General features: G+C 34.8%; 1 protein-coding gene across 1 annotated transcript in view; it reads left to right on the top strand.

Moving 5' to 3' along the window:
- LOC140135690 (phosphoenolpyruvate carboxykinase, cytosolic [GTP]-like) overlaps positions 1-17,287 on the top strand; it is a 41,902-nt gene that overhangs the window by 11,735 nt on the left and 12,880 nt on the right. Inside the window, exons 4-5 of the mRNA XM_072157277.1 lie at positions 1,624-1,827; positions 2,926-3,113. Coding sequence (XP_072013378.1) covers positions 1,624-1,827; positions 2,926-3,113 — 392 coding nt within the window. The remainder of the gene's footprint in view (positions 1-1,623; positions 1,828-2,925; positions 3,114-17,287) is intronic.

The following is a 17,287-nucleotide window of genomic DNA, read 5'->3' as shown; positions in this document are numbered from 1 at the left end:
ATGTAGATTTATACATCCTCACATTAATTAATTCATTAATAATTTATTCCGCAACTAAACTAGAGAGATTTGTTCACTTTAACTGCACCAAGGACCGGGCTGCAGCACTTGTCAACACAGGGCACTTATTACTATTAGGAGCGAATCCCAGGCGACTATGGATCAAACTTAAGCATGATACATGGCATTTATATGTATGGACTTTGGTAACATGTCCTCTTCAGAATACCACTCAACACTATAAAGTCGTCATTATCAATATGATAACATAATCTGTGTAATGTGTAAACATATATTGTAAAAGTAATTGCTATTATTAGGGTGGTCACATGAAAATTTCAAACCCACCCCTGGAATTACTTTTTCTGTCAGGATTGTTCCTTCTGCAAAATGATTTAAAAAACCTTTTGAATCAACTCAATCGGACAATCCGTTGCGAAGATACAGTCTTTTAAAGATTCACAAAAGTGGCCATTTTTACCCCATTTTTAGGAAAATCCTGATTTTGTCATAAATTTGCATATTCATGAAGCGATAATTGTGGGAAATAAAGCCAAAGAAGGCATGGGATGTATTGTGTTTGTGTATTTAATGTTCATTTATGCAAATATTAAAAATCCAGGGTCATAATTGCTATATTTGCTTCTTTACAACAATTTTAAAATGGCTGAAATCACAAAGATAACTCTTTTGCCAGGACTTTTAAGGTAAATATGTGTGATTTTCACCATTGAGGGCGCTATTATGTGCCAATTATGACCTTCAAAGGCCTGTATTTCCTAAACTACACAACCAAATTGTCTGATTTTTGCACAGGATTTTGCTCTGAGGGTCTAGATTGTAAAACTGAATATAGCATAATTGTACATCTTTGGGAAAATAGTTTTATTTGATGACAAAAATTTATTTTGTGCGTAACTTTTTTATGCGTGACCGTACAAAAATGCTATATTCACCTTCATTACAAGCAGAAAATTTTCTATCTAATTAGGTAGTCGGGTTTGCACAGAAGTTACTAGGAGACAAATTATATGGAATTCAAAATGCCCAAAAGTTTTCCAACTGCTGCAGAATCTGTTACAATTTCCACCATACATTGTGTATGTAGGCAGGGGTACACACAATAGCTAGCATTGTGGCCACCCTACTATTATGCGACAAGCACTTCTTGCATGTCACATGTATTTGTGACACATTGCATCCCTAATTTTAAAATGTTCACCATATGATATGTGACATGATCAAGGGGAATGAGTCGCATGTCAGCAATTTTCAATTAAAAGTTTTTTACCTCATTTTCTGGCAGTTTACGAATGCTACATTTTGATGCTAACCCCATCAATATCGGATAGGGTTACTGAAATATGAGAAATTTATTAATGACTGACTGAACAGTATTTTTGCCAATATCTCAAAAACCAGAATAATTAGCAACATCATGCCACATGTATGTAAATTTATCAGTAAAAATGATTTGATTTTTATTTCATTGATGATGACTAAAATATCAATGGAGGTGTTTATTATATACAATGTAAATGTTTTTGTCAAGATTGCAAACCTAGTTATAATATATTGACACCCTGTTTTCTTTCCTTCTTTCACTTGTCACTTTTCTTGTAGGTCGTACCATGTATGTGATTCCATTTAGTATGGGTCCTATTGGTTCACCATTGGGTAAGATCGGTATAGAACTTACAGACTCGCTCTATGTGGTGGCTAGTATGCGAATCATGACCAGAATGGGCGCGGCAGCAATGAAAGCAATCGGTAGCGGTGAATTTGTCAAATGTCTGCACTCAATTGGCCAACCTCTTCCCATGGAAAGTAAGTACATGTATGACAAGTTATGTTTCTTGGCAATATGATGAAAAAAAATCTGTTTCATTTACTCTTCGAGCATACATGTATATATAAAATGAATATTTAATTAATATTCTAGTAAAATATCTTTACTTCTTTATAATCCACATTCTACCACCACATACCATAAAATTCCATCTACAAGAATTTATGCCTCTAAATGAGTGGTTTTTTTTTATAAAAGAGGTGAATGGCAGACACCGACCACAAAAACATTACAATTGGTCTTACAATAATACATGTTTGTACAACCACCACAGTATCAGTAATATAGTTTCAAATTATGCTTCTGAATGAATGTTGTTGTTTTTTGATGAAAGCGAGACCCTCCACAAAAACATTATTTGAAGTTTGAAACTATATTACTGATACAGGTGGCTGTACAAACATGTATTATTGTAAGACCAATTGTAATGTTTTTGTGGAGGGTCTCTCTTTCATCAAAAAACAACAACATTCATTTAGAAGCATTTGTTTTAAAAGTTGAATTTATGGATTGTTTTAACTAGTCATTTTTAAAGGTGTGTGGTCCACTGATATTTTCTTATGGTGTTTTATGCCTTGACCTAAACAATCTGATTCTGTATTTTCAGTTAAATTGCTTTGACAGTTTGGATATAGATTAGAAACAAACAGGTTTTCTTAGTTCAGGCATGAGAATTTACAGGCTTTCGCAGGCTGCAAAATAAGGATTCTGAAGGGCAATTTTGAAAGGGCACATCTATTTTACAAGGCAATTACATGAATAGCAGCAATTAACAGGGCATCAAGGCAACTGGTAGGGGTGCGAAGGCAATTGCCTTCGGTGCCTTCAGTTATTTTGCAGCCTGGGCTTTTGTCTGAATTCAGGCAGTTTTGTCGTCCAAATTTATGCATTTTAATTGTTTTTTCGGCCTGTTTTTCAGATGCCAAAATCTCAACTTTGATGGGATTAGGTTACCAATTATTAGGCCACTCAGCTAAAAATTACCATAATTTTGAATAAATACTATGACCTAATTGGCAATATTGTAATATTCTATATAAACCAATTATCATGTTGCTTGATTTATTTGTGTACAGAGAAACCAACAAACCACTGGCCATGCAATCCACCCAAGACATTGATTACTCACATCCCAGACAAGAGAGAGATAGCCTCATTTGGTAGCGGTTATGGTGGAAACTCACTGCTCGGCAAGAAGTGCTTTGCTCTCAGAATAGCATCTAGAATCGCAAAGGATGAGGGCTGGTTAGCAGAACACATGCTGGTAAGAGACTGCAACAAATATAGTTTTAAAGGGATTGGTTATTTGTAGAGCTGCACGACTTCGGCCTTTTTAGTAGTCGCAAGGGTGTGAGAGATCAGATATTTATCTGTTTTCAGATATTTTTTTTTCAACTTCCAGATATTTTTCTACACTTGTTGTGTACAAATGTATGTAAGGTTTAAATAATTTCAGATTTTTAAAGCTAAAAACAGATATTTTTTCAAAGACACACTCTCAGGCCTGTTGGCTCGCAACATGCTGCATATATATATTGTCATATATAGACCAATGTCATGATTATAAACAACATAATTTAAAAACAATTTTGTAGTGTACACATATATAGCCACTTTTGATGGATTTCCTGATTTTAGTTTTTTAGGACACAATAGAAATAGAACAGGTCAGTTAAAACTCAAAATTCATGACTTGTGCTAATAGTTGCAGTGGCGTACCGTGGCCGCCCCAACCCCGGGGGGCTGAAGAAGAAACAATTTTGCCGCCCCTTAATAACAGCCTGAAAAGGTTGACCCAATTTTTTCAATGGTCGTTTGAAAAAGTGAAGAGCAAAAAAAAAAAAAAAAAAGCATTTTGGCGATAGCTCCCTAAAAGCAACCTTTTTTCAAAATTTTTATGCTTTTTCAATTTTTTGCGCCCTTTTTTATTTGCTAATTCGTTTTGCGCCCCCTTCGTTTTTGCCGCCCCTGTTTTTGCCGCCCCTTCTTCTTCCTCCGCCCCTTCGTTTTTTGCCGCCCCTATTTTGACCCGGGGGCTGGCGCCTAAAGCCCCCCCCATAAAATACGCGCATGAGTTGCAACTAATTGGAGAGCTAGCAGAAGTGAACATTTTTTTATATTATTGATTGATTGAATTATTTCGAATTATCAACATTCAAAAAAGATAAAAATGTTAAAGTACAAAGTACATGTAAAAATACATTGAAAAACGTCTTTAAAATGAGGCAGATTTACAACAACAACAACAACCAAAAAATAAAAATAAAGGGGTTTTTTTAATTAAAAGATTTCAATTTCAAACATAAATGTTGTTGAGTTAGGACCACCCAAGGCACCCATGAAAGTAAAAAATAATTGTAACTTATGGGGTCCTTGAAAAGGGGCTAAATTTGAAAAAGTCATGCACAGATTTGAAGGGAAAAATATAGCCTATATCATAAAAATTAAATAAAATTGCTCTACTACTGTCAGTTCGGCAAATCCGTCAAATCGGGATGTATACCCCGATCGGGATGTACATCCCAATCGGGATGTATATGGCGCATTTGGAAATGAAACACGTGGGCAGTTCGTATTCGTTACCGCGTACCAGGGTAGGGTGTGACAAACACGCTGGCGGAAATTTGTTCATGGTTTCGGAAAATTTTAAACATGTTTAATCGATTCCTTACAAAATTTTACCCATAGGTTATCCGTGGGAAAAAAGGGGTTTACCGTTGCAAAAAAAAGTTATAGAGCCTCAAAGTTGGATTTTACGTTAAAAAACTAATTTTGTAAGAATTCAGGGTCCCAGCGCTTCCCTAGTTAGGTTGTCGCAGAAAAAGCAGGCCCAAACGAATGTGGCGACATTATAAAATGTGTTTCCAACAATCATTCATGAAAGTCACGACTTTTATCTATCATTTGCAAAAAACAGAGCTTATTATTTTGATAAAACAGTTTTGAAGATATGATCTCGGATGTAAAAAATAATGATGCAATTTTAGGCCTAAATATTGATCAGTCAAGTCGCACCCCCGGGGGTCGCACCGCACAGATCGCACAGACCTACTTCATTCAATTTTTTGTTTGTTTGTTTATTGTTGTTTTTCATTGTTCGTTTGTTTTGTTTTGTTGCCGTTGTTGTTTTTGTTTGGGGGGATTTTGTTAAGCAAGGGAAGGTTTTGGTAGGGTGCAGCTGTGCAAGGCAACGGCAAGCAACTTTTAAGTTCGTTGAATAGATTCATCATGCAGGTTTGTTCAGAATGTAGGCTTCTGCCTACACATTTTTGGATTGCTTTTTGACAAAACGAAGTAATTTTTTACTCACTATACAATCTTTTTTGTAGGACAACACATTATAGGCCTAATTATGTAGTCAGTAAAAATTCACTTGGTTTTGAACAAAAATTCAAAATGTTTATCAACATTTAAGTTGAAAATGGAAAGGTGCAAGTCAAAAGGGGATATATATTACGGATACACTTTAAAACGCTTTAGGCCTATTATATGCCTAAGCTATAAAAATAATTTAGAAACTGAACATCAGAAAATGTCAATGTATGCAAAGGTCTTTTTTTGCAGGCCGAGGAGGCAATCAATTTTTAGCAGGGAGAGGGATTTTTTTTGGCATTGAATATCTAGCGAACACTAGATTTAGGAATGTATCAAACTCACAGAAAATTTTTGCATAGCCCCTTCCGTTAAAACTGCGAGGACATTAATTTAGCCCACCCAGTAAATTATTTTGCCCACCGCACTCCAGTAGCTCCCAGTAGGCCTAAATTAAGGGATCTCACCCGTAATCAAGTTCCAAATATTCTTTTATGCGTTAAAGAGGAATTAGTCCCGCCGAAGCATTTCTTCTGGGGTGAACCAAACCTGCCTGGTTATCAAATTAATCAGTGAAAAGGTTATCTCTGAATTTGACAGGTGCTAATTGATGTTTTAATGTTATTGCATCACCTAGCACCAGTCAAATTCAGAAATAACCTTGTCACTGATAAATTTGACAACCAGGCAGATTTGGTTCACCCCAGAAGAACTGCTCTATGGGCATGATGGGTGGGGCTTCCTCTTTAAAAGGCACAGATGAATTCGGTTCCATTTTTCATTGTTAAAATATCATGCATTCAAGGCACCATTTTCCTTCAAGTTTATGATATATTCTCCGCAATTTTTAAGTAGTTGAGCTGCTCGGATTTTTCGCATGGAAATTCGAACACAAATTACACCCAGAGAAGATCTTCTCTGATACCGTACAACATACCAATCTCTACAGCACAGGGCATGTGTTGAGACGTCATCTGGTGAATTTTCAGAATAATTATTTGAAACACGATTTGAAATAAATGCATGATTTTCTTGGTTAGGCCTACACTAAGGGGCTGTGTAATAATTAATATGAGCCCTGGGGGAGGGTAAATTGGGGGGAGGGGGCAAGCCCATTTTTGGCGAGCCGAAAGGGGGGGGGGCACCTTTGTTCCATAACCATTAAGGTATAGGACATTTTTAGTTTTGCTACAGCCCCGAATGAAATGTATTTAAAGGGGCTTTTAGTGATCCGCAGCCTCATCCCCCAACTTTTCCCAAAAAAAGTTGAGATTTTTACACCACTGGATACCTCTGGCTACATAATGTTTATGTACCAAATATTTCTTGCAGATTAATTCGTTTAGCAAAAATATCGCCAGATTTGAATTTCGTTCTGGTGCACCAGAACGAAATTACAACACATTGTCTATGGAGCAATGTAATACACATAATCATGCATAACTCGCAAACGCAAAATCGGAATCAACTGAAATTTTGGGAATAAGCTTTTTTCGTGGATATGTACTGAAAAATGTCATAAAAAGAGGATGCTATGATCACGAAATACTCCTTTAAATGCCCATTCAGTGATTTGCTCATCCGGACGATCGTACAAATCATCCAAATTCAGATTTTGACCTTTGTCATTGTCATAGATATGCTAACACAGGATGCGATTGGTTCAGCCGAAAGCCGTGTATTAAACAAAATAAGACATTTTACACGAATCTGTAATTTAGATACCGTTTCAGTATCTAAATTAGCTACATGTATTTCAAAGTGGCTTCAACTTCGTCGGTACTGCTGTTTTCTTCGTTTTTTGCCAAATTTGTTATTTCAAAAATACCAAATGACAATTTGAATGACTAATACCCTTCACTATTGAGCAATTTATAAACAATTTTAATTTTTTTGCACTGGCGCTGGGATCACTGAATGGGTCTTTAATTATGTTTGTACTCACTCAGGTATAGCATTTTGTGTAAATTTTACATCTGAACTAAAGTGCTATTCTTTTTTATGCGCATTTTAGTGTCTAAAATGGCCCAAAATGAGACTTAACATGTGAATTAAAAAGGCTCATAAAAATTTAATAGCACTTAGTTCGAATGTAAAATTCACACAAAATGCTTTTTGAGCGATTACAAAGATAATTAAATACTTTTCATTCGGGGGCTCTGTGGAATTTGTTTTAATGTAGTCCTTGTACCATGTCATTTCACAAATTATAAAATGTCCATTGGAAAGCATTGTTAATGTGGGGGGCAAGCAATTTTGGCAAGCCGACGAGAGGGGGGGGGCAAGCGATTTTGGCAAACATTCATGGGGCCCGCCTTTTGAATAAAACCATAGATTTTAGTATCTATGATAAAACGCAAAAAAGGCTTAGGAAAACAGTACGGAAACACTTAAATATGCAAATTTTCCTAATCGCTGCGATCGCAACATATATCTAGTCCATTTAAGATTTACAAATTGAGATCCCCATGTACTTTTTAGCCTATATTTGCCCATTTTCGTCAAATTTTACTTTATTTCATTGACTACGTTATCATCATGGTTTATTTGAAATGCATTAGATATTTAGACTAGACAAAAATTCAGATAACATTTTTAGGCTGCCTATTTTTGGCCTAGCCTTTTGTTACGTAGGCTACTCGTTTTAAAATTGGTAAGATCTTTAAATGTTGAGCAATATCGAGGATAGGCCTATGCCCATATGTTATAGTGCAATTTCATGCATCCGCTTCACAATTCTTGGTTTTATTTTAATTTTTACGTTTTATTATTATTTAGCAGTTTTATGGTTATGGCTAGATCTATAGCACAGTTTATAATAAAATGTTGGGGTCAGGGTTAGGCCTATAGGGTTGGGACGAAATTACAAAACCACTAAAACCGACTTCTGCATATTGAATGAAAATCAGTATAGAATAGGCCACTCAAAAAGTGCTACTTCGTGTGTGTTGCTTATCTTGCGAGTTTCTAGTCTCGAGTCAAATTTTCGAGTCTCGAATCTCGAGTTTCGAGTTTTATATTTCGAGTTTCGAGTCTCATATTTTGAGTTTGAGTTACATTTTCGAGTTTCGAGTCTCTCATTCGAGTTTCGAGTCTCATATTTCAATTTCGAGTATCGAGTGTCAAATTTCGAGTTTATAATAATAAATAGTTCAGGGACTAATCACAAAGTGAAAAGAAGTGATAACCCTTTGGTTCTACAATCATGATGTATATTTTTTTTCGTCTAAAAACTTTTTTTCTGTTCTAAAAAAAATAGAACCCTTGAAGGGTTCCAGGTTCTACAAAAAAAATATCCTTGTCTAAAGATGGAACATTAAGAACCCTTCAAAGATTCTATATCAAAAAGAGAAATCTTCTTTAGCCAAGCAAATGGTTTCATCCAAAAAAACAAAAAAACATAGGGCCTAAAAACATAGGGCCTACTGCTTTTCACTTTTCTTAACTTTGCGATGTGAGTCCTTGAATTAATTAGTTATAGATTGAAAGTCGCTGTACTACTAGGCCTATTTAAATCTTTAAGGTTCTTTATGCATGGACTCTAGAGAGTAGAGTCTATGCTTAATGTAACTTTTTAAGGTTCTTTATATTATATCATTGCTTATAGGGCGCTGAAAACGGGGAAAAAAGAAGGTTCTACGTTGCATTTTTTTTCTAAGAGAGAACAATGTTTGGCTGATCTATCTTCTGTTTGAGTCCCTGGTTAAATCTTATATTGCATACAAATATATTAATTACAATCTTTAAAATAAAAATAAATTGCTTTCCATCGCGTTTGAGAACATGCGCTGCAAGAACGGCTATAATAAACTAGAAGGCTATATATTTGTACACAAATACGGCTATACCCGCATGTTATCGGTGTACCCAAACTTACCGTCCTTATTTGCTGAGGACTTAAAATAAAGAAATTGTAAAAAGTCGCCCAATTGGGCAGAAAATGTGTAAAAGTGAAAGTCCAAGTCACAAGCTTTAATTGAAAGTAGGTTGCACTGTCGTAGCACTTAAAAAAAAGAAATTGTAAATAGTCCCCTCCCAGGGGAGTCGTTTCTCTTACTCTCCATAGGTTGCTGTTGTCAGTCTCTCTTACTAGTACAGGAGCAGCAACCTCAAAAAAATGACTTCGTTCATCCCCCACTACATACAAGGTTTGACACCATAGGTAGTTAGTATGGACCCTCTAGATCACTGCTAGGTAGGTAGTGGACTCAAATTGTGGTATCACTTTTTTTTTACAGGTCATTTTATGTATGGACGTATAATCGCATAAAATCACAAAAAATAGGACAAAATTAAGAGGTAGGGGAGATATAAACTCCAAGAACTCAACTTTTACTCATTATTTTGAATTCATTTTGGTATCAATATGTAGCTAAATGATTTTCCTAACTTTCTAGTATTATTTTTAAACAAAAACAGGTTTCATTTGAGCATATTTGGAAGTATATAGTCCATAAATGAGTGGTAATCTGATTTTTTAAAACCATATGTGTAAAGTTTGACATTGGCCTCAAATCTCACAACTATAGCACTTTATATTTTCAAAATTGATTCAGTTTCCATTTTTATTTTTTTTATTTAAATTTTAATGTTTTATTTTGTTTTTAATGTTAAGCATATCAAGGGAAACATTATTGTAACAGTTCCAATCATTATAATATGTATGGTTCGTTGGGGTGTCTGTGGGACGAGGTGTGTGTGGGGTGCTGGGTGTACATAGGGTATGTGTGGGGGGGAGGGGATGAATGTGTGTGTACATGTCTTAATATGCCACTACACTGCACCAACTTCCATTTACAAAATCCGTTAAGTTTCCATTTTAAAAAAACCCAAAAAACCCAACAAAAACTGATGTTGATTTCCCTCGTATATCAGCATAACATAGAAAAATATTAAGGGGTAGGGGAAAATAAATCATCAGAACTCAATATTTTACTCATGATATTGACTTCATCTTGGTATTAATTCTATTTAATTCAATTCAATATGTATATCTAATTGATTGTTCTAACTTTTTAGTATTATTTTAAAGCAAAGCGACCATTAGTTGTCAGGTAGATACACAGAAACTGTGAGAGAAAGGGTACGTTTTCTATGTCTAACAGCGTAAATATGACAATATTAAAGGGTAGGGGAAATATAAACTGCCATAACTCAACTTTTACTCATGAAAATGAATTCATCTTGGTATCAAAATGTATCTAAGTGATTGTTCTAACTTTCTAGTATCATTTTAAAGCAAAGCAACCATTAGTTGTCAGACAGATATACAGAAACTGTGAGGAAAAGGTAACTTTTCTATGTCTAACAGCGTGAAGATGACAATATTACGGGGTAGGGGAAATGTAAACTGTCATAACTCAACTTTTACTCATGAAATTGAATTCATCTTGGTATCAAAATATATCCAAGTTATTGGTCTAGCTTTCTAGTATTATTTTAAAGCAAAGCGACCATTATTTGTCAGGCAGATATACAGAAACTGTGAGGAAAAGGTACATTTCCTATGTCTAACAGCGTAAAATGACAACATTAAGGGGTAGGGGAAATTTGTAACTGCCATAACTCAACTTTTACTCATGAAAATGAATTCATCTTGGTATCAAAATGTATCTAAGTGATTGTTCTAACTTTCTAGTATTATTTTAAAGCAAAGCGACCATTATTTGTCAGGTAGATACACAGTATTTGTGAGGAAAAGGTAACTATTCTATGTCTAACAGCATAAATAAATATTACAATATTAAGGTGTAGCGGAAATATAAACTGCCACAACTCAACTTTTACTCATGAAAATGAATTCATCTTGGTATCAAAATGTATTTAGGTGATTGTTCTAACTTTCTAGTATTATTTCAAAGCAAAGCGATCATTAGTTGTCAGGTAGATACACAGTAACTGTGAGGAAAAGGTAAATATTCTATGTCTAACAGCTTAAATGTGACAATATTAAGGGGTAGGGGACATATAAACTGCCATAACTCAACATTTACTCATGAGAATGAATTCATCTTGGTATCAAAATGTATCTAATTGGTTGTTCTAACTTTCTAGTATTATCATAAAGCAAAGCGACCATTATTTGTCAGGCAGATATACAGAAACTGTGAGGAAAAGGTCAATTTTCTATGTCTAACAGGGTAAAATGACAATATTAAGGGGTAGGGGAAATTTATAACTGCCATAACTCAACTTTTACTCATGAAAATGAATTCATCTTGGTATCAAAATGTATCTAATTGGTTGTTCTAACTTTCTAGTACTTATAAAGCAAAGCGACCATTATTTGTCAGGCAGATATACAGAAACTGTGAGGAAAAGGTAAATTTTCTATGTCTAACAGCGTAAAAAATGACAATATTAAGGGGTAGGGAAATTTATAACTGCCATAACTCAACTTTTACTCATGAAAATGAATTCATCTTGGTATCAGAATGTATCTGATTGGCTGTTCTAACTTTCTATAAACAAAGCGATTATTAGTTGTCAGGTAGATACACAGAAACTGTCAGAAGGGACCGTTCACAAACACTTGTAAGGGGGAAGGGCCTGATGCAAAACAATTTCATCGCAAAATTTTTTCGGCCCCCCCCCCTTTACAGACCTCAAAAATTTTAGGGTCCCCTTTTTGACATGAAAATTATGGGTCAACCCCATAGAAAATCATATAAACTCAATTTTTCCAGGAAAATTTTTGGTCATTTTTTTCAGCCCCCCCCTTAGGAGGACCAACAATTTCATTTTTGCATCAGCCCCCCCCCCTTACAACGGTCCCTAAATATGACAATATCAAGGGGTAGGGAAATATAAACTCCCATAACTCAACTTTTACTCGTGATAATGAATTCATCTAACGTTCTAGTATCATTAGTTGTTATGTAGATACAAAGGAAATGTGAGAAAAAACTTCCATGTGTAACAGTGTCAAATATGGTAATATTAAGGGTAGGGGAAATATTACCATAACTCAACTTTGGCTGCATTAACTGTGAAGGGGAACACGGGAATACAAATCGTTGCACCAAAATTTGAATGTAGTATACGATTGAGGTTTCTTCGTTAATTGGTGCAATTGGACCATTTTAAAATTTGACCTTTATTTATGATATTTTTGATATATTCGACGTTATAACCCCTGAACTAAGCTTCAGTAGAACTATGACAATTGTCTTCTTTTAAATTCTTAGCGATGAGAGGAACAATTTGAGATTACAACATTACAACATGATAGGATCATTTTTTAGTATTGGCCCCATTATGACCTTCAACCCCTCGTGGGAAACTTAATTGCTTTTAGAATAATGCCAGAAAATGAGAACAATCAAATAGCTACATATTGATACCAAAATGGTATTCATTTTCGTCAGTGAAACTTGTGTTTTGGTGATTTGTATGTCCCTTACCCCTTAATATTGTCATATTTTACGCTGTTAGACATTGAATATTAACATTTTCATACATTTTATGTCTATCTACCAGACAGCTAATGACTTAATTGCTTTTAAAATAATACTAGAAAGTTAGAACTATCAAATAGCTACATATTGATACAAAATATAATTCATTTTCATCAGTAAAACTTGAGTTTGGGTGATTTGTATGTCCCCTTGCCCTTAATATTGTCATATTTTACGCTGTTAGACATTGAATATTAACATTTCCATACATTTTATGTCTATCTACCGGACAACTAATGGCTTAATTGCTTTTAAAATAATACTAGAAGGTTAGAACTATCAAATAGCTACATATTGATACCAAAATGAATTCATTTTCATCAGTAAAACTTGAGTTTTGGTGATTTGTATGTCCCCTTACCCCTTAATATTGTCATATTTTACGCTGTTAGACATGGAATATCAACATTTTTCTCATATTGTATGTTTAACTACCTGACAACTAATGGTTTAATTGCTTTTAAAATAATGCCCGAAAATGAGAACAATCAAATAGCTACATATTGATACCAAAATGAATTCATTTTTATCAGTAAAACTTGAGTTTGGGTGGTTTGTATGTCCCTTACCCCTTAATATTGTCATATTTTACGCTGTTAGACATGGAATATCAACATTTTTCTCATATTGTATGTTTAACTACCTGACAACTAATGGTTTAAATGCTTTTAAAATAATGCCAGAAAATGAGAACAATCAAATAGCTACATATTGATACCAAAATGAATTCATTTTAATCAGTAAAACTTGAGTTTGGGTGATTTGTATGTCCCCTTACCCTTAATATTGTCATATTTTACGCTGTTAGACATGGAATATCAACATTTTTCTCATATTGTATGTTTAACTACTTGACAACTAATGGTTTAATTGCTTTTAAAATAATGCCAGAAAATGAGAACAATCAAATAGCTACATATTGCTACCAAAATGAATTCATTTTCATCAGTAAAACCTGAGTTTGGGTGGTTTGTATGTCCCTTACCCCTTAATATTGTCATATTTTACGCTGTTAGACATGGAATATCAACATTTTTCTCATATTGTATGTTTAACTACCTGACAACTAATGGTTTAATTGCTTTTAAAATAATGCCAGAAAATGAGAACAATCAAATAGCTACATATTGATACCAAAATGAATTCATTTTCATCAGTAAAACTTGAGTTTGGGTGGTTTGTATGTCCCTTACCCTTAATATTGTCATATTTTACGCTGTTAGACATGGAATATCAACATTTTTCTCATATTGTATGTTTAACTACCTGACAACTAATGGTTTAATTGCTTTTAAAATAATGCCAGAAAATGAGAACAATCAAATAGCTACATATTGATACCAAAATGAATTAATTTTCATCAGTAAAACTTGAGTTTGGGTGGTTTGTATGTCCCTTACCCTTAATATTGTCATATTTTACGCTGTTAGACATGGAATATCAACATTTTTCTCATATTGTATGTTTAACTACCTGACAACTAATGGTTTAATTGCTTTTAAAATAATGCCTGAAAATGAGAACAATCAAATAGCTACATATTGATATCAAAATGGAATTCATTTTCGTCAGTGAAACCTATGTTTTGGTGATTTGTATGTCCCTTACCCTTAATATTATCATATTTTACGCTGTTAGACATGGAATATTAACATGTTCGTACATTTTATGTCTATCTACCTCACAACTAATGGTTTAATTGCTTTTAAATAATACTAGAAAATGAGAACAATCAAATAGCTACATATTGATACCAAAATGAATTCATTTTCATCAGTAAAACTTGAGTTTTGGTGATTTGAATGTCCCCTACACCTTAATATTGTCATATTTTACGGTACTACACATGAAAAATTGACATTTTTAAAACATTTTATGTCTTTCCCGCTAACAATTAATGGTTATTTTGCTTTAAAAGATTACAACAACCAAATAGCTATATATTAATGTCAAAATGAATGAATTATAATGAATAAATGTCCAGTTACGTTGGTTTGTACGTCCCCTAACCTTTAATATTGTCAAATTTTACGCTGTTACACATTGGAAAATTAACATTTTTATCATATTTTATGTCTATCTTATGGTTTTTCTGTTAAAAATAATACTGGAAAGTTAGAGCAATCAATTAGCTACATGTTGATACCAAAATGAATTCATTATTATGAGTAAAGGTTGAGTTATGGTGGTTTTATTTCCCCTACCCTTAATAATGCCATATTTGACATGGTTATACATAGAAAAGTAACCTTTTCTCACATTTTATGGCTATCTACCTGACAATTAATGTTTGCTTTGCTTTAAAATAATACTAACACGTTTGAACAATCAATTAGCTACATATTAATTCCAAAATGAATTCATTATCATGAGTTGAAGTTGAGTTATGATGGTTTATATTTCCCCTACCCCTTAATATTGTTATATACACACGCTGCTACATGTGGAAAAGTAACTATTTGTTTACATTTTCAGTCTATTTTCCTGACAAACAGCAGTTGATCTCACCCCACACATATAAATATTCAAAATATTACATGAATGGCAACTTACCAAACAAATTTTGTTAATAGAACTTATATAGTTCAGCCGAGTGACATATTAAGACATGTAAAACACCCCAACCCTGAACCCTATACACACCCCGCACCCCCCCCACATACCCAACCCCACCTACCCCAAACCCACACAACACAAACCAACATGCAAGCAAACATGCACATACATAAATATTTGAACCAGAACATCAAAGTTTGCCTAGATATGCTTGATATTAAAAACAAAATTAAAAAATGGAAACTTAATTAATTTTGAAAATAGAAATTGACACAATAGTAAAATTTGAAGCCAATGTCACAAAAACACCCACCCTACGCATTGTTGTGAAAAATCTGATTTTTCACTAGTGTATGGACTGGCCACTTCAAATCATGATCAAATGAAACCTAGGTTTGCTTTCAAATAATACTAAGCAGTTAGAACAATCAATTAGCTACATATTCATACCAAAATAAATTCATTATTATGAGTAAAGGTTGAGTTCTTGGAGTTTATATTTCCCCTACCCCTTAATTTTGTCCTATTTTTGGTGATTTTATGCGATTATACGTCCACACATAAAATGACCTGTAAAAAAAAAGTGATACCACAATTTGAGTCCACTACCTACCTAGCAGTGATCTAGAGGGTCCATACTAACTACCTATGGCGTCAAACCTTGTATGTAGTGGGGGATGAACCAAGTCCTTATTTAGGCCCCCTGTGGGATCTTGCTCCTGGACTATACTCACAGTGAGGCTATGCAATATGATTAGGGGGAAACTATTCCAGATGGAGTATGTAAATTAAATGGAACAGCCATTTCAGAGGGAGTATGTAAATTAAACGGAACAGCCTTTTTGGGGACATTTCAGAGGGAACAGCCAATGGGTATGTAATTTAGCTGGAACAGCCTTAACGCTTCACGCTGGTATTTCCAATTATGATATAATCTGATCTGTCTGTTTTGTCCACGTGTGTGAGTGTTAGTAACAATATAATTCTCAGGTGCTATCTGTGAACAAATTCTGAGCCCAGAAGCTGCTTTCTGTAATGCCCGCCCTTTGTTTTTTAACATTTGGGCCTCATAATATTTGACTTATGAGGCCCATGTACATAATTATGTTGAAATTCTCAGGTGCTATCAGTAGAGTCAAGCTGGGCACTGTTGCTGCTTTAGCATTTGGGCCCTGGGCCCATATTATGTGACATATGGGGCTCATATGTACATATAACTATATAATTCTCAGGTGCAATCAGTGTACAAACTCTGAGCCCTGAAGCTGCTTTATTTGATGAGTAACGGCCGGCCCTTTGTTTTAACATTTAGCCCTGGGGCCCATAATATTTGACTTATGGGGCTCATGTACATATGTTGAAGTATAATTCTCAAGTACTATCAGTAAACTCAAGGTGGTCATTGTAGCTGCTTTATTTACTGAGTAACGGCCGACCGTATGTTTTAGCTTTTGGGGCCTTGGGGCCCATATTATGTGACATATGGGGGTCATATATATCTATGACAATATAATACTAAAGACCTATCTGTGTACCAAATCTGAACCCTGTAGCTTCTTTATTTGCTGAGAAACGGCCGGCCCTTTGTTTTAACACTTAGGCCCCTGGGGCCCCTAGCCTTGTACATATGGGGCCAAAATGGGCAAAAGGCACATCTACAACTTAGGGCCCATACATATGCCACATATGAGCCCTAGTCATCTTATACTTATAGAGCTAGGCTTGTCAATCTGTTGCACCATATTTTAACATTTGGGCCCATGGGGCCCATAATATATAACATATGGGCCTCTTGTATATTTGTAAATATAGAGTACCCCTAGGGCTATCAGTGTACCAACTCAGGGCCCTGAAGCTGCTTCATTTGATGAGAAATGGCATGCTTTGTATTTTCACATTTGGGCCCCTGGGGCCCATGACCTTTGACCTCTGGGGCCAAGATGGGCAAAAGGCACTTCTACAGGGTAGGGCCCATAAGTGTACCACATATGGGACCTGGGGCCCTTGTAGTTTTCGCGCTAGCCTTGACAGAATGATGAAAAAAAATGAAAAAGGAGGAGGAGGAAGAGGAGAAGAAGAAACCACAGGATGGCAATATACCCGTCCATGCTTC

Source organism: Amphiura filiformis, chromosome 16 (genome assembly GCF_039555335.1).
Source record: "Amphiura filiformis chromosome 16, Afil_fr2py, whole genome shotgun sequence".
Taxonomy (NCBI): domain Eukaryota; kingdom Metazoa; phylum Echinodermata; class Ophiuroidea; order Amphilepidida; family Amphiuridae; genus Amphiura; species Amphiura filiformis.
This window is presented reverse-complemented; position numbering and strand designations above follow the sequence as displayed.